This window comes from Denticeps clupeoides, chromosome 9 (assembly GCF_900700375.1).
Source record: "Denticeps clupeoides chromosome 9, fDenClu1.1, whole genome shotgun sequence".
Taxonomy (NCBI): Eukaryota; Metazoa; Chordata; class Actinopteri; order Clupeiformes; family Denticipitidae; genus Denticeps; species Denticeps clupeoides.
Window position 1 is genome coordinate 7,125,953 of NC_041715.1, and position 21,528 is coordinate 7,147,480.

General features: G+C 44.1%; 3 protein-coding genes and 1 long non-coding RNA gene across 12 annotated transcripts in view; 2 read left to right on the forward strand and 2 right to left on the reverse strand.

The window, feature by feature from the left end:
• Window positions 1-1,265, reverse strand: part of usp9 (ubiquitin specific peptidase 9) — a 32,732-nt gene extending 31,467 nt beyond the window's left edge. For 2 of the 4 annotated variants that reach the window (XM_028991033.1, XM_028991030.1), the window contains exon 1: window positions 1,096-1,265. The gene's annotated coding sequence lies outside the window, so the exon portion shown is untranslated. Of the gene's footprint in view, window positions 1-199; window positions 219-459; window positions 555-1,095 lie in introns of those variants that run through there. The other 2 variants (XM_028991031.1, XM_028991032.1) reach the window with 2 other exon arrangements.
• Window positions 1,266-4,028: 2,763 nt separating this feature from the next.
• med14 (mediator complex subunit 14) lies at window positions 4,029-17,632 on the forward strand. 2 transcript variants are annotated; one of them, XM_028991660.1, is made up of 30 exons: window positions 4,254-4,408; window positions 4,712-4,738; window positions 5,080-5,185; window positions 5,274-5,447; window positions 5,525-5,654; window positions 5,809-5,937; window positions 6,783-6,890; window positions 7,587-7,719; window positions 7,951-8,101; window positions 8,203-8,314; window positions 8,573-8,698; window positions 9,010-9,088; window positions 9,440-9,599; window positions 10,080-10,274; window positions 10,372-10,506; window positions 10,595-10,671; window positions 11,106-11,266; window positions 11,370-11,516; window positions 11,639-11,730; window positions 12,354-12,506; window positions 12,880-13,149; window positions 13,593-13,803; window positions 14,131-14,250; window positions 14,808-14,990; window positions 15,289-15,527; window positions 15,638-15,817; window positions 16,026-16,133; window positions 16,297-16,422; window positions 16,676-16,865; window positions 16,958-17,632. In XM_028991660.1, the coding sequence occupies exons 1-30, from the start codon at window positions 4,254-4,256 to the stop codon at window positions 17,029-17,031; spliced, it is 4,251 nt and encodes a 1,416-aa protein (XP_028847493.1). In that variant the 3' UTR covers window positions 17,032-17,632. The 2 variants fall into 2 exon arrangements, with proteins under 2 accessions (XP_028847494.1, XP_028847493.1); XM_028991661.1 differs by lacking the exon at window positions 14,131-14,250 and having other exon boundaries at window positions 4,029-4,408.
• On the reverse strand, window positions 14,359-18,389 carry LOC114797053 (uncharacterized). The gene is made up of 2 exons (XR_003750800.1): window positions 18,092-18,389; window positions 14,359-15,905 (listed from the first exon to the last, which is right to left on the reverse strand). It is a non-coding gene; the product is annotated as an uncharacterized LOC114797053 (long non-coding RNA).
• LOC114797052 (uncharacterized) lies at window positions 17,808-20,579 on the forward strand. Of its 5 annotated transcripts, none has more exons than XM_028991665.1 (8): window positions 17,808-18,026; window positions 18,150-18,259; window positions 18,349-18,412; window positions 19,447-19,514; window positions 19,598-19,700; window positions 19,784-19,902; window positions 19,999-20,144; window positions 20,240-20,579. In XM_028991665.1, exons 1-8 carry the CDS (start codon window positions 17,966-17,968, stop codon window positions 20,343-20,345), a joined length of 777 nt encoding a protein of 258 aa, XP_028847498.1. In that variant the 5' UTR covers window positions 17,808-17,965; the 3' UTR covers window positions 20,346-20,579. The 5 variants fall into 5 exon arrangements, with proteins under 5 accessions (XP_028847498.1, XP_028847499.1, XP_028847496.1 ...); XM_028991666.1 differs by having other exon boundaries at window positions 17,808-17,993; XM_028991663.1 differs by having other exon boundaries at window positions 17,808-18,259.
• Window positions 20,580-21,528: the final 949 nt, after the last annotated feature.

A 21,528-nucleotide genomic window follows, 5' to 3' on the forward strand; every position in this document is an offset into this window, starting at 1 on the left:
TCTAGTAGCAATTAACAACAGATATGCAGTCATCATAATGCTGGCAGTGCAGACGAAAATAAGGGAATGTGGGAAATACAACCCTGTGAAGAACGGTCTTCATGACTGTTTCACGTTTAGGAAACGAGTGAAGGAAAAAAAAAATCTGTCGACTGAAAAAAGGGTCTAGCATTGTTAGCTTAGCTATATATATATTTACGTCAATTCATCATTAGCGGTGCAGTCGACGCGCTCGCAGTCTGAAGTCCAGTAAAGTTTATTTTTATGAGGCACAATTCAACCCTCCCAGCTAGCGGCCAGCGGGCAAAGTAATTGTCTCTGCTCGCAGCTACAGCTGCCGGTCTAGGCTATGCTAAGCTAAGCTAACGCAGACTGCTAACGCTTAGCCGCAGTCCTGTTTTTTTTTTTTCCCCCCACTCAAGAGGTCTCAGCCTTGTCATGGGCGTTTCCGCCGCTTACTTCAGTGCACTCGTAGCGTCTCCCTTGGCCATCCGAAAGTGTGAATTAAAAAAACCTAAATCCGCAGCAGCCTGCCGGAGCTGCCACATCGCGCAGCCGTGTTGGTTTTAAAGCGCTAATCGGTCAGTGGGCCTAGTGTGTGTTTAGTGTGCGTCCAGGCCCCGTTTCCTGATTAGCCTCGGCTAACTGTGCTAACAGCTATTAGAGGCTGCCGGCTAACGACTTCTCGGATTTTTTTGGGGGGGGGTGGAAGGCGCATCTAGCCTTTTCTGTGCCCCGTGTTTACAATAAGCGCGCTTGTATTAAAATGCGGTAGATGTTATGGTGTTACCGAGCCCGAGGAGAGAAAGAAGAGGCCGCCGTCAGCCATTTTTCCCCCACTGACACTCAGGCATCAGCCGGCTTCTCCAGTCGGGTTCCGCCGTAACATTGCCGTCGTTTGGACTGAATATTACCCGCTGTCACGCCACCACCGACCGAACCCACCGAGAGGTTATTCGGGATTACGCGCTGTCTGCGTAGCCACTTAGCTCGCACGTTCAAAATAATAATAATAGTGTTAGTGAAGCATAGAACTATGCTGGGCTAACTTGACCATTAAATAGCTCGCCAGGCAGCTGTTCGGCTGACACTTACCAGGAATTAGATATGACTTCCCGTCTATTCCAGTTTCCAAAAAAAAAAAACAATCCCTCCCGTGTATTTCCTTAACGGCAACGTGTAGCGTGCAAATGCTATTTCACATCATATAATGTGGATGGTGGTGAGGTGATCTCAGTTCCTTGATTTCTTGTGTGTGTGTGTGTGTGTGTTTTTTTTTTTTTTTTTTTGGTCGGTGTGTAGGGTGTGCGGGAGGGGGGGGGGGTGTTTTTCCTGCGTCACCAGCAGCAGTAGCAGCAGCGCCCCCCTCCCGGGGCTCTACCCTCCCCGCGTCAGCTCCACAGCGCCGCGCTCAACATGGCGGCGGCGGCGGCGGCCAGATCGTGAACCTTCCTCACAGGCAGGGGTTTTAAACATGCCACAAGTTCCTCTCATGTCTCATTTTTTATAAAAGAAAATTTCTCTAAATTATCCTAAGAAATGTGAACTTGGCGCGACTTGGTGGTGAAGGCATCAATCATTTTAGAAAACTTTTAAAGTGCCTTGACGTTTCTTGACTGAATTTTAGCCCTGACCTTTAACCTTAAATATTTTAATTTTTATTTAAATCATTAAAATGTACCACACATTCCATTGTTGTGTGTATTAATTTATTCGTTGCTGTTTTACCAGTGTATGATTGTACACATTTGTAAGTTGCAAATACTTTGGCTATGCAATTTATGTTTGTTTGAAGTTTTTTCTTTTTTTTTTTTTAAATAATAAACCCTTCCTTATCCTGATGGCTAATCTTGTGTATTGGTATGTGGGGAAATTGCTGACATTTCTCCATTCCCTTTCACATTAATGATCGTACAATCTAAGAATTTACCATTATATTTTGATCATTGTTCAAAAGAGCTGAATTGCAGCTACAGAATATATTTAAAATGTTCAAATATCTGTATAATTCAGTATAACTAAACAAATTCAGTATAACTAAAAAATGAAACCAAGACCAGTGTCTGAGGGGAAAAAAATCTATTAAAGCAATATATGGCAGGCAAATTTGTCAATGCATGTTCCAGCGTAGAAGGGGTCAGGTTACTGATCTTTTCTTACTGACACCATCATGACTTTCGGTTGCCATGGCATCAGCAGACTGTTGAACATTCCCCTCCTGATCACTTGTGGTGCGTTTGGGAAGGGGGATGTTACTACTGTTGCACGTTTGAATGGGCCTAGTGATAGTGTGGTGTTACTACTTAGGTAAAAACAATTAAAGAAATGTTAATGGACATTTCTTTTTTCATTTGCAAGGAGCCACCAATTATTGGTGGTCAAGGACTAGCAATGACCATAATTTTCTGCTTGAATGCTGAACCTGCAATCAGAGGTCCATGTAATTCTCTAGCCACTCCATGCACTTCACGGATTGAAAGAATCACTTCAGCTTAAGGCATTTTGTGCATTTTCTCACTCAAGGAACAATAGTCAATGAAAAAGCCTGATCAGAGACCGTCCAGATAAAAATGAATAAACCACACTATGGGCTGAAGTATTACACATTAGCTATATTTCAGACAGAAGCAGAAACATTGGACAAAAGTACATATTTCACCATTAAAATTCACCATTACTTATAATGCATGCAGTGGCGTGGCCTAAAGTGTTTAATTGATTTGGAGGTGGTGCTGGCAAAGATGACAGCAATCAGTCCACACGCACACAAGACATAGGCCAGCTACATACAGATGCTGAGCATCTGAATAACATTCTGAGCATCCAATGGCACTGTGAACATATATATGAAAAAAATGTCCAGGCATTGAACAAATTACTGCTGACTCATAGAACCACCAAGCCTGTCCTGCCGGAGTAGGATTAGACCCTTTTTACATGGGTTACCTCTTAGCCCACATTGTGCATATTGCTTAGCTCAAACAACACTGCCTCTGACACTGATGCTTTCCTGCACTTTCCCTTTATCTTGTTTTTGACTGAGCCCATAGATCCTTTGTCCTTTGTCACCTGCAGGCTATATGGCTATTCTTATAATATCCTTATTATGCATATGTAAGTCATTCAGACCTTTCATTGTAGATTTCTAAACTGAGGTGGGACATTTTTCAACTTATTCTACACATTGGCTTCTGTGTGGTTGGATAGCATCTTGGAGGGCAAGACAAGGCAGGTTCTTTTAATGCTACTGTTTTATCAGTCTGGCCCATGTTGGTGTGGCCCTGCGTGCACCATGACATGACAATGCTTGCTCAACGGCCTACATATTAAACAGAAACTTCATGTCAAGAACATTTCACAAAATGCTTAAAGATTTGAAATCTAATATATCTTTGATATATTAAGCATTACACACTCACGCACACACACTTGCTGCCTGGCAAGCTTTAGTGGTTGTCTGGTTGGCATCTAGAATGTGAGATTCAGCCATAAAGAGCTCACAAAACAGATTAACTCCTTTGAATTAGTGATATGGTACTCTCTCTCTCTCTCTCTCTCTCTCTCTCTCTCTATATATATATATATATACACACACACACACACACACACACACACACACACACACACACACACACACATATATATATATATATATATATATATATATATATATATGATATATACAAAAATATATATAAATTTAACCATGCTGACTCCCTATTTATTACATATTTGTTCATATAGCACGCTGCATTTGTTATTTCAGTTTAATCATGTTGGGTTTGTTCAGAATATGAATATTCATTTTAATGTACAATTCTATATAATACATTTATAATACACGATGTCGTACATCGCAAAAAAAAATGGACGCATGCACATAATTACCTCACGAATCATTTGTGGAAACGGATGAAAAGTGTCAACAAAGTGGCAACACACGTAATACGTCGGTCTCGCATGCGGAAACTCCTCCCACAGATGTAGGTTCATTTCGCTGGCTCCGCCTATCACAGTAGCGGAGGGGAATCGCTTCCGGTAGTAGAGAACAGCGATGGCGGCGGCGAGACTCGCACTCTTTCTCACACCAAGCCTCTAAACAGCCGCGACTCAGCGCGATTTCGATGGAGGCGAGCGCCTCTCCCCTCCACACAGCACCGGGACGCGGGTGATTCGGCGGCGGCCGCTTGGCTGCGCGACGCGGCGCGCGTCTTTCCGCTCCTCCGCTCGGTCCAAAAATTGGCGTTTGTAAAATGGCTCCGGTGCAGATTGGCACCGACGGCCAACTGGTCCCGGCGCCCCAGCCTCCGCCCCCGGGGGCACCGGCCACTCAAGGGGTCCGCCTCAGCGTCCTGATCGAGTTCCTCCTGCAGAGGACCTACCATGAGATCACCCTGCTGGCGGAGCTGTGAGTGGGGCGCTTTAAATGTTGTTACATGCTAATTATGCTAACTGGGCTAACCTGCACCCCCTCCCCGGGGTTACGGGATGTTGCCGATCTCCTCCGAGCAGGGAAAGTGAATCTAACGTGACTAAAGCTCCATGGGCAGCGGTACCTGAGCAATAATAAGAATGAATCGCCTGTTAACCCTCTGGCCACTTACAGATGTTGTAAACCAATCCACCATTAATACTTAATGAAAAGTATAATAATGCTTATTATTATTAATATGAAAATATTCTGAAAATATGCTTTTTTCCACATTTGCAGTCTTCCCAGGAAAACTGATATGGAAAGGTAAGCAGCAGATCTTTAGTTTTAGTTTTCTTATTCTTTGCTCATTTTCATCAATATTAATAATTAGGCCACGCAGATCTCAAATTCGATTTCAATCTTATTGCATGGAGCTTTGAAGCATGCATAGAAACTGTAATCCTGTTCCTGTACACATTTTGGAACATGGTGACAACTAAAACATGAGCAGAAACATTTTGTATCGTTTCGGCCCAAAATCATCAGCAATATTTTGCAATGTGCAGTTGGCTCTGCACAAAAATAGAGCTCTTTTTTTCACTGTGTGTATGTTTGCCATCCCTGTTTGTGTCTGTGGGAGACATGTAATAAAATGTATTTTACAGAAAAATTGAAATAGTGCAGTTTGCCAGTCGGACTCGGCAGCTTTTTGTTCGTTTGTTGGCCCTGGTGAAGTGGGCGAGCAATGCGGGGAAAGTGGAGAAATGTGCGGTATGTTTGCTAAATGTTGTAAAAAAGCAGTTTTGCCCCCTGTGGACGTGGTTAGGTGGACAACGGTTTTCTTTTGTCCCGTCCGCAGATGATCTCCAACTTTCTGGACCAGCAAGCCTTCTTGTTTGTGGACACTGCTGACCGTCTGGCATCATTGGCGAGGGATGCCCTGGTTCATGCTCGCCTGCCCAGCTTTGCAATTCCATTTGCTATAGATGTTCTCACCACTGGTTCCTACCCACGTTTGCCCACCTGCATTCGGGTAAGAGCTCAACTCATGTCAGAGTGTGGCAAGCAGAATAGGCAGATTACAATGATAACTGTTCGTCTCATTCACAGGACAAGATAATCCCTCCAGACCCAATCACTAAGTCAGAGAAGCAGGCCACCCTAAACCAGCTCAACCAGATACTGCGTCATCGCCTGGTGACCACAGACCTGCCGCCTCAGCTGGCCAACCTGACCGTGGGTGAGTCTTTAACTCATGAAATCTATTTCCCTTTCAGCTTGTCTGGCATGTCCTATGCATTTTGATTTAAAAAAGGCAATTAAGTGCTTAATTGGGGGAGTGGGTGAGAGTGCTTTCTGGTGTCTGATGAGATTACCTGTGTAAATGTCTGAAGCCAATGGACGGGTGAAGTTCCGGGTGGAGGGTGAGTTCGAGGCCACACTGACAGTGATGGGAGACGATCCTGACATTCCCTGGAGGCTTCTGAAGCTTGAGGTCTTAGTTGAGGATAAAGAGACAGGAGGTGAGTCCAGCATCTCTTGTACACCCCACATCTCCAGGTGCCTTGTTTGAGGAAAAATAAAGCAGTGTGTAGAAATGTTAATTGAGCAAATAAGATGTCTCCTGTCCTTTTCCATCAACAATATCTTTTTTGCTTTAACAACTTCACACAGAAGCACTTAAAATACATACAAGGAAAATAATATATGTACTAAACTAAAATAAAGGATCACACTTCCCTCCCAATAGTATCAATCAACACATACAGACTAGTTTTTCATGCACACAATTATCCTCAATCTTTTCATACTGATCTATATTTTTTATATTTTTAATATGTCTGTAATTCTCATATTCCTTGCATCACTTTATAAATTCTTGTTATATTCTATGCCAGATTAACCTTCTGGAGAGATTAATAAAGTTTTACCTACCTACCTAACAAGCTGTTTTTGTCACTGACCCCACACTGCCTTCAAACCAGCAGAGAGGGGACGATTAATTACAAATTGTGTTTTTAGTGTTAGGTGATTGTAACAATCAGTAGTTACAGGGACAAGTGTCTTGCTCAGGGACACAACGGTAGTAAGTAAGGTTTGAACCTGTGACTCTGGTGTCGACCACCCTGGTTACGCTGAGGGCATTCTTTCTTTACACCTTTTTTTTTTCTACTCATATATTTGGCTGTTGCAGTGCATATTTATTTCTGTATGTGCTGTGCGGAGCCATTGTGGTCCATGGGGTGATGTGATCCTGGGGGACTGTTCCTTAGGCTCCAGCTCCCTTATGCGCCCGAACTGGTTGGGCATATTTAGAGGATACATGGACCGGTCGTTGACTCCTCACTCTCTACATGTTTCCTTTCAGATGGTAAAGCCCTAGTGCACAGCATGCAGGTGAACTACATCCACGAGCTGGTGCAGTCACGCCTTTTCTCCGAAGACAAGCCGCTCCAGGACATGTACAACTGCCTGCGTATCCTTTAAAGCCCTGCTCCGCCTGTGTGCGTGTGTTACAGTGGGCTTCAGGCCAGTTGTAACTGCTGATGGAGCAGTAGCTTTATTGATCTGGATAAGTCTGTGCAGAATCGCTACAGTGTTGATATTTCCAGATTATTTCTAATAATGTTATTGCAGGATCAATGGATAAAATGAATATTTCTGTGGATATGCATAAAGCCTTTTTCCCATCAACAAAGAAAAATGCTATCTGAAATTCTTATGTCAGCGGGACAGGATTCTGATTCTAGGCTGTCATGATGTGAGTGTGTCCTGCCTCTGTGGCAGAAGTCCATATTTCAGTCAGGCAGCAGTTCTGAGGTTGAGGTTTGGACTGTTTATTTGGTACGAGCTGTGCTGATATTGATACCTTATCTTTGTTCCTGCCTGGAGCAATGTGGACATTTTTTACCGACTGCAGATTGGTGTTTTGGCTCATAATCTCTGATGCTGCCAATAATAAATTGAGGTCAGAGATATAATTGTTGGGAAATGGGTTGGAAACTTGCAATAGACCTCATATGTGAAATTTCAGGCCTTTAATACATACCCTAGGTATCATAATATAATCTTTCTGGGATAAGAATGGCAGTTTGTTATTTTGTGTAGATTAGATTAAAGCATGACTGGGTGTAGCCGTGTGAACGTTTCTGCCCTTGACTAGTGGCTTTAGATTCCTTTTGCCTGTCACTGCAGCTAGAGGTGCTGCATTCTCAGACCTTGATGCTGATACGTGAGCGATGGGGAGACCTGGTGCAGGTGGAGCGCTACGTGCCGGCCAAGTACTTGGTCTTGTCTGTCTGGAAGTAAGAGACCAGATGCACCCAAAGCCATTTTTGTTTTTTTGCTCTGATATTTTTAATTGATTTGCACAATTCTAAAGTATTATGATGTGGTTGTTAACAACCCTTTTATTTTTACTGATATAAAAACATTAAATGAGTGACTGTGACTGAGTGCTTCTGATATATGAGTTCCGTTCACTATACCAATCATAAACTTATTGGGACGTGATGCACACTCTTATCCTTTTTCAGCCAGCAGATCCTGGGACGGAAAACAGGCACTGCCTCAGTGCACAAAGTCAATATTAAGATCGACGAGAATGATGGGTCTAAGCCTCTACAGATATCCCATGAGCCTCCACTGCCGGCCTGTGACTCCAAACTAATGGAGAGAGCGATGAAGGTGAGCAGCACCCCTTTGCTTATGTCCTCTTCTCCATGCATCTAGCTATAGAAGCGTTGCTCATTTAATACATGAGACCAACTCGCTCTCCCTCTCTGCAGATCGACCATCTCTCAGTGGAAAAGCTTTTGATTGACAGTGTCCATGCGCGTTCCCATCAGAAGTTGCAGGAGCTGAAGGCCATCCTGAAGGGAAATAATCCCAGTGATAACTGTGAGCACCTCTGCTTTCAATTATAAACTTTATTATGCTTTGTGGTGCGGTTCCTGTGTACTTACAATTCTCATGGCTGGATTTTTGTAGTTGCTTTACGTTTCTACAAAGTTAATGTTGCTTTTAATTAACACTAATATGCATAATGGAGAATAGATTTGAAGAAGAGCAATGTGGAGGTGTGGGTTAATGGAGAGAATATTAGAGGAAGTCAGTGGCAAGGCGCCAGTGGTGAATCTGTATCCCTCCGTCCCTCAGCATTCATAGAGACAGCACTGCCCACGCTTGTCATTCCCATTCTGGAGCCATGTGGGCGGTCAGAGTGTCTGCATATATTTGTCGACCTCCACTCAGGAATGTTTCAGCCGATGCTGTATGGGATCGGTGAGTATTTGTAGACGTGTATGTACATACTGTTACATTTAAAGTAACAATATTAGTGTTTTTGACTTTAATGGCATTAGATTAAGACACCAGACGATAAGACTATACCTTTTTTCCCCCAATGAGCATTAGGTAATCTCATGTTTAAGAAATGCTCTCTTTTTACTACAGTGAACATAGTAATTCTACATTTATTTATCTAAATGAAGATTTATTACTTTCAATTTAAAGCATGTGTGCATGATGATGCTTAAGGAAACCGCAAGTGTCTGTTCTGTGTCAGGGTGACTGTTGTGTGTCTTTCTCTAAAGATCAGACCGTGCTGGATGACATTGAGAAAACAATCAATGATGACGTGAAGCGACTGCTCACCTGGCTGCAGCAGTTGAAGTAAACCTTCATCTCTGTAATTTATTAATGCAACAGTCAAATTAGGCTTGAACTTTTGTTCAAACTTTATTTTATCATGAGCCGTCCTAGTTTTGCCGGCTCACTTTCTTTAGCAGCACATTCTATTCATTACTGGGTTCACCCAAAGCATCCTGGGCCTTAATAACCTTCCCAGTGAAGGTGCCTTTATCTCACCTTGCTCTATAAGGCTGCATAAACCTGACACCGTGTGTGGTTTTGTAGTGATTTTTTTTGTGTGTGTGTAAAAGAGATTTACTGAGATATAGAACTTACTTGTGTGTTTTTGTTTGTGTGTAGTGATTCATTCATTCATACATTGTGTGTCTTTAGGTTCTGGCTGGGGGAGCAGAGGTGTAAGCAGTCTGTGAAGCACCTGCCCACGCTCTGCACAGACACGCTTCATCTCTCCAACTCCGCCACTCACCCGGCAGGCAGCTTGTCCAAACACAAGCTGTTCATCAAGCTGACCCGTCTACCGCAGTACTTCATCGTAAGCACAAAATTCCCACTAAATTATCCAAATATCAGTAATAAGGGTTTGTTATTTACATTTATCAAACTCCCTTGTCCAGAGCGACTTACAATCGGTAGTCACAGGGACATTCCCCCCTGGGGACGCTCATGGGCATATAACCTTTGTTCTCAAACTCCCACTAGTGTCATGCCAGCTGTTAAAGCAGTTATTCCAGCTGTTATTCACTATAATAATAATGTTCATATTAGGAATAAAATTGCCTTTTATAAATTAGTAAAATGGGTCTATCCAGACATAATGAGGAAGTTGGAGAGTCAAATATGCTACTTATTGTGGAAGGCTTGAGCACCACTTGTTTAGAAAGTTTTTTTTATTTTTTATTAGACCTCATGCATTAAGGAAGTTTGATGGTTTGTTGCCCCTCATTTGTCATTAGTTTGCTGAATGACTAAAAGTTGTTGGTGATGTGAAATTCCACTTGTCCTCATTCATCAGGTGGTGGAGATGTTTGACAAGCCCAGCTGCCCTACAGAGCTGGAGTACAAGTATTACTTCCTGTCTGTGAGTCAGGAAGATGCTGAGGACGGGCTGCCCTGTGCCCTGCTCCTGCAGCAATTCAAGCCCAACCTGGAAGAGCTGGTTCACGACATGTCCTCTGGCAAAGCAGTCCGTCCTGGAGCCAAGAGGAAGGTTGGCTACTGCACCTCATTACACTTTTCACTGTAGAAAAGTTTCCATATTATGTTTTTAATAGGTTTTTGACTGACTTGTTTTCCATCGCCTTTAGCTGTCAGGGGAAACAAACGCCATAGAGGCCAAGAAGCCCAAGCGCTCAGGGGAGATGTGCGCCTTTAATAAAGAGCTGGCCCACCTGACGGCCATGTGTGACACCAACATGCCCCTCATCGGGCTACGCTGTGAGGTCAGCGGTGAACGATGCGTCCCCTTCTGCAATGGCTGCTGGTTTTCCTGCGTTCCTTTTGAGTTACCAAACTGTTGTCTGTCCTCAGCTGTCCAACATGGAGATCCCCCATCAGGGAGTGCAGGTTGAAGGAGACGGCTGCAGCCATGCCATTCGCATTCTTAAGTAAGTTTCCCCCCTGTCATGCTCTAGGTTTTGTTACATGCCAAAGTAAAAATTTATGTGGGTTCTTGAACAAGGATGGCACGGCAAAAATGCAACAAAATGATGATAAGGGGTGCTATGAACTAAAAGACCCAGGTTCAAATCCTGCTTACTACCATTGTGTCCCTGAGCAAGACACTTAACCCTAAGTTGCTCCAGGGGGACTGTCCCCTGTAACTACTGATTGTAAGTCGCTCTGGATAAGGGTGTCTGATAAATGCCATAAATGTAAATGTAATATTATATATGATATAAAAAAAAAACTAGCAGAATTCGATCATTGAGAATTTGCACTAATAAATAAGTGCAGTGTTACGGTAGCTGTGTGTTTCATTTCTGTTGTAATCAACTTAATCTGCATGTTTTTTAAAAAATCTGTGTTTTTTTATGTGTAGGATCCCTCCTTGCAATGGTGTGGGCGAGGAGACGAAAAGGGCTCTGGAACGTTCTCTGCTGGACTGCACGTTCCGGCTCCAGGGCCGGAATAACCGTACCTGGGTGGCCGAGCTGGTCTTTTCCAACTGCCCCCTGAGCAGCACCTCTAGCCGAGAGCAGGGTCAGTATACTCTCCTGAATATTGTAATTTTCTTTTTGCATTTATTACACTGTTTACATTACAGTAGATTAATATGAATGAGTTCTGCTTTGTTTACCTTCAGCCTCCACCCGGCACGTATACCTGACGTATGAGAACCCGCTGTCTGAGCCGGTGGGCGGACGTAAGGTGGTGGAGATGTTCCTGAACGACTGGGACAGCATCAGCCGGCTGTATGAGTGTGTGATGGAATACGCTCGCTGCCTACCAGGTCCGTGTTGCTCCAGCCTCCTCACGGCGGCTGTCATATCTGAGCAGCTTCTGAACATCCAGACCCACTATTTGGAACAGTTCAGTTTAATTTTATTTAATTGTTTTATTATTTGTCAACAGAAATGCCTTCCTATTTAAGCCTGTTCTCCGAGATCCGGTTGTATAACTATCGCAAGCTTGTCCTGTGTTACGGAAACACCAAAGGAAGTTCGGTGAGTCTGTTGGTGTTAAAATAGAAGCAACATGGAGAGCAGTCTTCTTTGGCTGTAGACTGTGTTATAAATTGGGGGCGGGATCCTTCGGAGGACACAGTTTGTCAGCGCTTAGCCTTTTTTTGTATTAATTTCAAAGGCTGTAGTCTCCCCGGGTTGTTCAATGAGATGATCTATCCAAAGAATATTTTGACCAAAAATGTGTTTCCCTCTATCAACATTTCCTTTGGAATAATTGTTACATGGAACATCAAACGTGTCTCTGTAGTATTCTGCCTCTGAGCTGAGACCCACCCAATGAGAGAAATATGTATATTTGTGATTAGTTGTGGTGTGTCTGGGCACCCTGTGGTCTGTCTTGGAGAATGGAATGTGCTTCTGCACTCTTAATACCCTCAACTGATGGAACATTCCAAGGTTGTCAGACTGAGAATTAAAGGTTCTTCAGCGATATCCCTGTGGAATCATTGACCCATGCCCCGTGTGTCCTAAATTAGATTTAGTGTCTACTGTCTTTTCTGTTTTTAATGTGTTTTACATCTCCCTGGAGTGATCACTTGTGGGAATGGTGAGTAACAGCCAGTTGACCTCTACCCGTTCTCCCATATTTCTTCCTTTTCCAGGTCACGATCCAGTGGAACTCCGTGGCCCAGCACTTCCACCTCTCCCTGGGGACAGTGGGGCCCAACTCGGGCTGCAGCAACTGTCACAACATCATCCTCCACCAACTGCAGGAGATGTTCAACAAAACTCCCACAGTCGTGCAGCTGCTGCAGGTGTAGTACAGGCTGGGAATTGTCACATTCCGTGCTGTCTGTGCTGATAATGAGGACATTTTTGTTGTTAAATTTTCAGCCAAATACATAAAGTGCAACAATTGCAACAAACAATTGATGCAATTTTGATATTAAATTCTACAAGGAAGAGTTTGGAATACAATGATGTTTCTAAAAAAAATAGAGTATTCTCGGTTAATTTTAATGTATTGTAATGTACTACGTTTATGGCAATGCATTTTGCCAAACTCTGTTTATTACAATAAGTTTTGCAGTCTAGTATGCATCCAAAAAAATTATATTTTTAAAAATAATTTTTCATGTTCTGTCATATATTGCGGCCAGTGGAACTTAAAATTCTCTTCCTTTCCAGGTCCTTTCCGACACACAGGGTCCCCTGAATGCCATCAATAAGCTGCCCACTGTGCCCATGCTTGGCCTGATCCAGAGGACCAACACGGCCTATCAGTGCTTTTCCATCCTGCCCCAGTCTCCAACACACATCCGTCTGGCCTTCCGCAACATGTACTGTATCGACATCTACTGCCGCAGCCGTGGGGTGGTGGCCATACGTGACGGCGCCTACAGCCTTTTTGACAACGCAAAGGTCGTGGAGGGCTTTATCGCCGCACCGGGACTAAAGGTGCGGAATTTTTAAGTAGCATCTTTACAGTTAAAGGCTGTTTAGTGTGTTAGACCATTTTTGTTTTTGTTCATTCACCCATTGCAACTATCCACTTTGTCAAGTTCTAGGGTTCTGTAAATTTCATCTCACGGATTGGGTTGCTTTTTTTCTGGTGGGACTGTGCATGCTTGCATCTTAGGGAAAAAAAAAAAAAAGATTAATTCTTTAACCTGGTTGGACTGGCTGCATATGCTAGAGGAAAAGATGCAAGTGTGTAGCAGCCCTCATAGTGTTAATTGCTCTCAACTTATATTTGTGCCCCTGCTTTCTGCCATACCTTAGTGACTTCCACTTGGAGGACCAACCTATTGGTTTGCTGATGACTTAATCACCCTATTGGTTGGTTGACCCCCCCCCCCCCCCCCCCCCCCCCCCCCCCCCCCCCCTGCTTTTTTCTGCAGACGTTCCTGAACATGTTTGTGGACAGCAACCAGGATGCTAGGCGGCGCTCCGTGAATGAAGACGACAACCCACCCTCACCAGAGGATATGGACACTCTCATGTCCCACATTCAGACACAACAGCCAATGAAAGGGCAGGGAGCTGGCGTCTACCCATACCTCATGTCTCCACCAACTCCTTACCATCCCAATGTGGCTCCTTCTCCCTCTGGTGAGGAGTGTGTGTGTGTTTGTGTGTGAGTGATTTAAGCTGCTTTTGTTGTGTGCTTGCCATTGTTGCCAACATCCCGATGGCGGCATCCATTGCAGGTCAGACGGTTGCGTTGGTGTGTGTCCATGCATGTTTGGATGTGGACGGCATGTGTGGCAGGATGATGTCACCATCTCTGTGCCTGTCTCCCACAGCTATGAACCCATTACGCCCACGGTCTCCGCCAGCCACCCTGCTTTAGCGCCCAGCTCTGTGTGTTTGCTCATATGAGAGTAGTCATGTGGGCTGGTGTTCTGAAAAGCACGCTGATTGGTTGATTGTGTGCAGGGAACATCCATGCAGCCAACTCCCCTAGCGGTGCTCTGCGGGCCCCCTCACCTTTCAGCCCGTCCCCGTCCTCTCTGGGTATTACCATGGGGCAGCCTTCCAACTTTGCCAGCCCGCATGGTAAGTGTGTCTGAGAGGACACCGACAGGCCCCTGCGAGACTTGGAGGTGGTGGGAGTTTAGCTTTAGACCGTTCCGTGCAGAACCAGCCTTTCCCTCATCTGGTCGGAAAAATCTGTTCTTTTTTTTTTTTTTTTTTTTGGGGGTGCTTATGTAATTTGAATTTGGGCAGAGCAAGGTCATATACATTTTTTTTGCAGGGTGTCTAATCAAAACCTCTTGTGGGCCTTGCTGAGACTGGCTTTTCTGTGTCTGTCCACTGTCTTTTCCTCTGCATGTCTGTTTCGACCTTTTTATAGGACTTCTTCCAATCCCTTAATCTGGTTACATTGATGCTCTTAGGGTTTTGTGGGATTTAAAAAATATTTTATAAATATTGCGTGATTAACTGATGTCAACTATTACCTTTTACTTTACATTTTTACTCACATATTTTACTAATGTTCTTTCTCCTGAGACCAAAGCTTTTAAAACCCTGTGGAAGATGGTGGTGATCATCGTAGCAGCAATAGAGAAGAAGGGTTGTAGACACTGGATCTCATGTGCCTTGTCTTTCAGGAGGTTTGGACCCCAGCTCTCCCTACGCCATGGTTTCACCCAGTCCGCGCATGGCCACCTGGCCTGGCTCTCCTCAGGTTTCAGGACCCTCTCCGGGCGCCCGCATCCCTGGAATGTCGCCTGGAAACCCATCTCTGCACTCGCCCATTCCGGATGCCTCCCATTCTCCACGTGCTGGGACTAGTGAGTATCATTCAGTGCAGTATGCTAATGAACCTCTGAGTTATGGTGGGTATAATGTCCATTAGAGATGTTTCATCCAATCAGAGCAGGGCTAAAGAGTGACAGATAACAGTGTGTGGTGATGGTTCTGTGCCCTTGGGTTGATGGCTATGGGTGTGAATCTGGCCAAACTAGAGTGGATGTTACAATTAGGAGTTATAATTCAATGATTAAAATACACAGTGCTTGAAATACAAAGGTACAATTTTTTTTTTTTTTTTTTTTTTTTAATTGAATTTTTTTATTTTTTTTTGTCCAGGTTCCCAGACGATGCCCACCAGTATGCCTCCCCCTCGGAAACTACCTCAACGCCCCTGGGCCGCTTACATTCCCACCATCCTTACCCACAATGCCTTGCACGTGCTGCTGCTGCCCTCTCCTACGCCGTGTCTGGTGCCGGGACTAGCGGGCAGCTACCTATGCTCTCCACTCGAGCGCTTCCTGGGCTCGGTGATCATGAGGGTACACCTGCGGAGGATCATTCAGCAGGAGCCGACGGTGAGGCCCACAGCCCCACCTCCAACAGCAATCTGCCAATTAAACTCTTAACTTTTAATTACTAGACCAGTATACATTAATCACCACTTTCCCTGTCTCTCTACACACAGCTCAACATAGTGAACTCCAACGAGCCGGGTGTGATCATGTTTAAGTCCGATGTTTTGAAGTGTCGGGTCGCCCTCAACCCTAAAACCTACCAGACATTGCAGCTGAAGGTCACCCCAGAGAATTCTGGACCCTGGACGCAGGAGGAGCTACAGGTGCTGGAGAAGTTCTTTGAGACAAGGGTAAGGGTTTCAACACATACACACATCTTTGATCAGGATGCAGAAGGATTCAGCCTGGCAGGAGAGTCAGTCGGTCAAGTTCATTGTGCTGAAGGAAGAAAGATGTGGACTTTAGTGTTTTTTTTCATGAGAAAAAAATAATCAGTTTGTGTTTTTTTTTTTTTTTTTTTTTTTTTTTTTTTTTCTTTTTTTTCCTCCCCTTCTTTAGGTGGTTGGACCTCCATTTAAATACAACACTCTTCATGCCTTCTCCAGGCTGCTGGGAGCCGCTACCAACATTCTCAGAGACTGTGTTCGCATCATGAAGCTGGAGCTGGTTAGTTCTGTGTGTGTGTGTTAGAAAATTGGAAAAGGGTGTGTACAGCGGGTCTGTAGCTGTTTCTTGAAACTTGATGGGACATAAAGTCAGTGAGACCCCTGTTAAAAAAAAAATAAAAACATAAAAAAAAAAAAATGACACCACATATATGTTCTTTTAGTTCCCTGACCAGAACTCCCAGCTCAAGTGGAATGTGCAGTTCTGCCTGACAATCCCCCCCAGTGCCCCGCCCATTGCACCTCCAGGAACCGTTGCAGTGGTGCTGAAGTCCAAGATGCTGTTCTTTGTAAGTGTCTCTCTCCTGCCTATAATTCCTCCTCAAAAATATGCACTATGGTGTGCATCTCAAATGAGGTGCTTAAAATGTGGTTAAAATGAAATTGAAGTGTAAAGTAAGTGCTAGAGATATTTACACATGCTAAGGGACATTATTTCTGACATTATGCATTTCCAGCACAAACCATATGCCCTGAACAATAGATAAATGGCACTGTTTTGTAGCTTTCCAGGTTTATTTTATGTTCATTGTATTGCTCCAGCTCCAGCTGACTCAAAGGATGCCAATGCCCCAAGAGCCAATCAGCATTATTGTGCCCATCGTCTATGATGCGGCCACAGGCCTCACACAGCAGGCAGACATCCCCCGACAACCGAGCTCCTCTGGGGCCGCCGCCCTCATGGTCAGCAACATCCTCAGAAGGTTCAACGAACTCCACCCAGCACGGCCAGGTGAACTGTGCTTCACGTGTCACTGATTTTTACTTCATAACACATTTATGTTTTCATATCTGATACCCCCCCCCCTCTTCCCTTCTTTACAGGTGAATGCACAATTTTTGCCTCTGTTCATGATCTTATGAGCAATCTCACTCTGACCCCTGGTGGACGACCTTAAAACATCCAGCATTTTTCAACTCTTTCCCTTGCTGAGCGGAAAAAGACTGGTTTTCGTTTACCGCTGTCAAAGTATGTCCCAGCCTGAACTTTTACCTGGTGTACAGTATACTGTCAGAAAAAGACAGTGGAGCATGATTGGGGGTCAAAATCATGTCTGGTGGAGCAGATTCAGGAGGTTTTCTATGAAAAAATGTGGCATGGAGGGGAAAAAAGTGATTTATTTTTTTTCAGATGCACTTCTTACTACTACTAATAATAAACATCACAAAAAGGATGGTTTACTCTGTTATGTAAATTGTTTTATACTCTATGCCTTTAAAAAAAGTTTTGGAATTTTGCAAGCACCCATTGAAACTATTCCTTTTTAAAAAGATGAATACTTTTTGGTATTGGCTTTATTCTTTATTAGTACACTATTTAAATGTCTCTTTTTATGTCATGACATCGGACACCCCCCCCCCCCCCCCCCCCCCGGTGAAGTTTGCGACCTTGAATACTGTAAAATTATGACACAATTTCTATGCTGTATTTTATTATGAAACGCATCGGAGTCCTCGCCTGCCTGTGTTTATTACTATTTAATAAACAAAGTACGTCCACCACGATGTATTTTATTGTTAAAGATATCTGGAATGTGGCAAATAAATGTGTGCACATTGTAGCGCGGCTGTGGTTCCTGTTCACGGCAATCATTTGTCAGACGGAGCACGCCCATGGTGCGCCTCAAAAATACCTCCGGAAGAGTACCACACCCAGCAAGGGGGGGGAGACAAAGGTTCCGGTGCTACCGGTCGGACGCCGTGGGCTCCGCAGACGGCAGATAAGACCCGCGAAGGCGGCGAAACGTGACTTTCTTTTTGCATTATACGATTTGCTCATAACTCCAACCGCACAGCCGCTCACCCATGACAATTTAGCATCTCCCCCCCGACATGGCAGTCAGTGTCACGGAGCCGCTTTGTAAGCCCGCTATTTATCATGCAACTTTTAAAGGTAAGCAGTAAAAATATATATATATATAATAATAAACATGCATGTCGCCGCCGCATGTGGCTTACTCTGTACCGGCACCGTCGTCCCTTCCTCCCTCCCTCCGAATGGCGACTGTCGCGTCAGTGGAGCTGCAGGCGACGAAGCCCGTGTTGGCCGTCCGGCTGAGCGGCGAGCAGGTGGGGCTGGAGGTGCTGTGCCTGTGCGGCCAGCTGGATCTGCTGATCAGAGCTCAGGTACCGCCGGGTACCAGCGGCGGCCGTGCCCGCCTCTCCATGCCAGCGCGCCCGCTGCCGCGCCACTGAACCGCTTCTCTGCCTTGCAGTTGCGGGAGGAGCAGCTGAGACGAGACTCGTCTCCTGTAGAGGACGGTCTTTTCCGAAAGCGAGGTGGGTGCTGAATGGCCACTCTTATGCTTAACAAAATTAGATTAGATTTGAAGCATTTACGTTAAAATCTCAAGATATATCAGCCTGCTGACCAGTTTTAGGGCAAAACATAGACTGAAATTGGTCCAACTGGAACAATATGAAATAGGTGCTGTTGGAAATGACAGCCATTTGGCTGATTAAATATTATAAATCATTAACTCACTTTAAAAAAAAAAGTAGATCTGGTCCAATCTCAGGCTGGTTCGTACTGGCGATGTGCCACATAAAAGGCTATAAGAGGCTATGATTTTATTGTGGTTAAAATAATGATTGAAATATTGAATGTGACTGGATTTAACTCTATACACACACACAGTACAGGCCAAAAGTTTGGACACACCTCATTCAATGTGTGTTCTTTATTTTCATGACAATTTACATTGGTAGATTCTCCCCGAAGGCATCAAAACTATGAATGAACACACGTGGACTTAACAAAAAAAGGTGAAATAACTGAAAACATGTTTTATATTCTCGTTTCTTTGCTCTGATTACTGCTTTGCACACTCTTGGCATTCTCTCGAAGAGCTTCAAGAGGTCATCACCTGAAATGGTTCTCCAACAGTCTTGAAGGAGTTCCCAGAGGTGTTGAGCACTTATCAGCCCCTTTGCCTTCACTCTGCGGTCCAGCTCACCCCAAACCATCTGGACTGGGTTCAGGTCCGGTGACTGTGGAGGCCAGGTCTCCACTTTTTGTTAAGTACATAACTCCACATGTGTTCATTCATAGTTTTGATGCCTTCAGTGAGAATCTACCAATGTCATGAAAATGGTCATGAAAATAAAGAAAACATGTTGAATGAGAAGGTGTGTCCAAACTTTTGGCCTGTACTGTATGTAAGTATTGGTATACATACATATATAAGATTTTCCTGTGACACAAAAATATACCAGATGCTTAATGCAACACATAATACACAATTAGATATTTTTCAGTTATGTGTCCAGCTCACTTAAAATGACCTCAAGGTTTTAATTCTGTCTTCTTCAAGGAGCTGAAATTATAGACCAGATGAACCAGTGCCTTGACAACCTGCCAAAACCCACGCCACTCCTCGAAGTACTGCTTCAGTCTGCTTTTCATAAGGGACTTATGATCTCCTGATATATGAGTTCATATTATTATAGATTTGTTTTGTTTAGGATTATTTGGATATGGTGGGACTGTCAACCATATTTCCCAGAGTGGAGGTGTTCATAATACAGGGAAGTCCTGTGGATATGCTGGAAAAGCCACCAGTAGATGGTGAGAGAATAGAACCTTTTGATCGATATTCAATCAACAAAAAAGATGCATTTTTTAATATACTGATTTCTGTTCTACTGCAGATTATTATCCTCACATCTCCAAACTAAACCAGCTGTTCGTGCTTTGTCAACACCTGGCGGAAGATGTGAAGCACTTGGGAAGTCATAAGTACATAGCGCATCAGCTTTCTGCTGTTTATGTATGTCTGCTTACTCAGGCAATGGCTTGTTTAGAAGGAGACACATTGAAGTCCTCTGTTTTTACCATTTTTTCCCCACTTTTTTGTGCCAAACAGCAAGTTCTTTGCTCATTTAGAGGAGTCTTACCACTGGAGACCATAAAGAAAGAGATTGAACACAACTTCAAGGAGATTAAAACATCTCTAGCAGCTGGGGATGGGTCCAAACATGAACCACAGCTTCCTATCCATCACGTCAACTGGTAAATATATGGGTGATATTTTTGCTATGTGACTTACATTCACTTTACTTTTAATTTGTTCATCAGCACCACGCCTTCCTCTGCACTGTTTGCAGGTTGCTGGAAGTGACACAACGAGTGACATCAACCGTTTCTTCGCTCCCCAAGGAACTCACTGAAGACCTCAGTCCCATCATGGAATTTGTTACAAATCTCACTTGATGGCACTTATTTAAAGGGTCTACAAGGAAGACATACTTTTGTGTTTGTGTTGTACAGTGTATTGCGGGGTGCAATCGGATTTCTTCGCCCCAGAGGAACCTGTCTGCTGTGCAGTTTTTTTCACTACAACGCAATTATCGCAATTGGGTTGGAATGCTCCCTTCTAAGTGATTTAAACACGACTGCATTCCATTTCCCCTGAAAACAGACTGCAAATAAAGTACAATGTTTACATTTTGTCTCCGATTTTTGTGTTTTTGTGGACACACGTGACTAAAATAAATGTCTAGAACTTCTGTGCATTTCTAATCAGAGGATTATCCTGGGAACAGGAAACTATCTCTGATAAGGCCTGCTTGTGGACTCTGAAAACTGAAGTCATCATCTTCTGGCTCATTTCCCACTGAGGCATGTCCAGTGGTGCTGGTATCATTAGAAGGTTCTGTGTTGAGGAGATGAGCCTCTTGGACAGATGGCACATATCTGGCAACACATTTTACAGCCCAAAGCACTTAAGAGTGAAACTCTCCACGTCACAGCAACCGGTAAAAAAACACACACAAACAGAATCGAAACTTTGATTGACTTTAATGACATGATTTTAAAAATGCACGAATTAATTTTTCCACGCACTCATACTGTACTTGGAGAAAATGGAACATTTTGCGGAAACGTTTGGCACTATTACGCGCAGTATTACGCGCACAATTACGCACACTTGTGCTTGCTCTGGAACGGGCAGACGGCTTTTGCGCCCGCTGGGCAGCGCTCCACGCCCGGTCCTCCTGGTGGCAATCCACGTGTAATCCATTTATTTCAATAAAGTAACTGTATTCTGATTATCACTCATTTAAACGTCAACTGTGACGAAATACAATTACTCAGATTTTGTATTCTAAATACGTAACGCCGGTACATTTCGTTACTCCCCAACACTGGCTACCGACCACCTTCACCTGGTCATTCGTGAGACCAGGAGACCACTGATGAGCTACCTTAGGTGAACCCTCCACCAGGGTGGCTTCAGCCCATCCCAGCCATGATGATGCTCATTAATACTCATTTTTATATTTTTTTTTATGTGATTTGGCTGCAGCATGCCGACAGGAGTGCTCGGGGTTCACGGGGTCACCGGGCTGCGCTCGGGTCCTGCTTCCTCGCCACTACGGCATGATGTAACGCC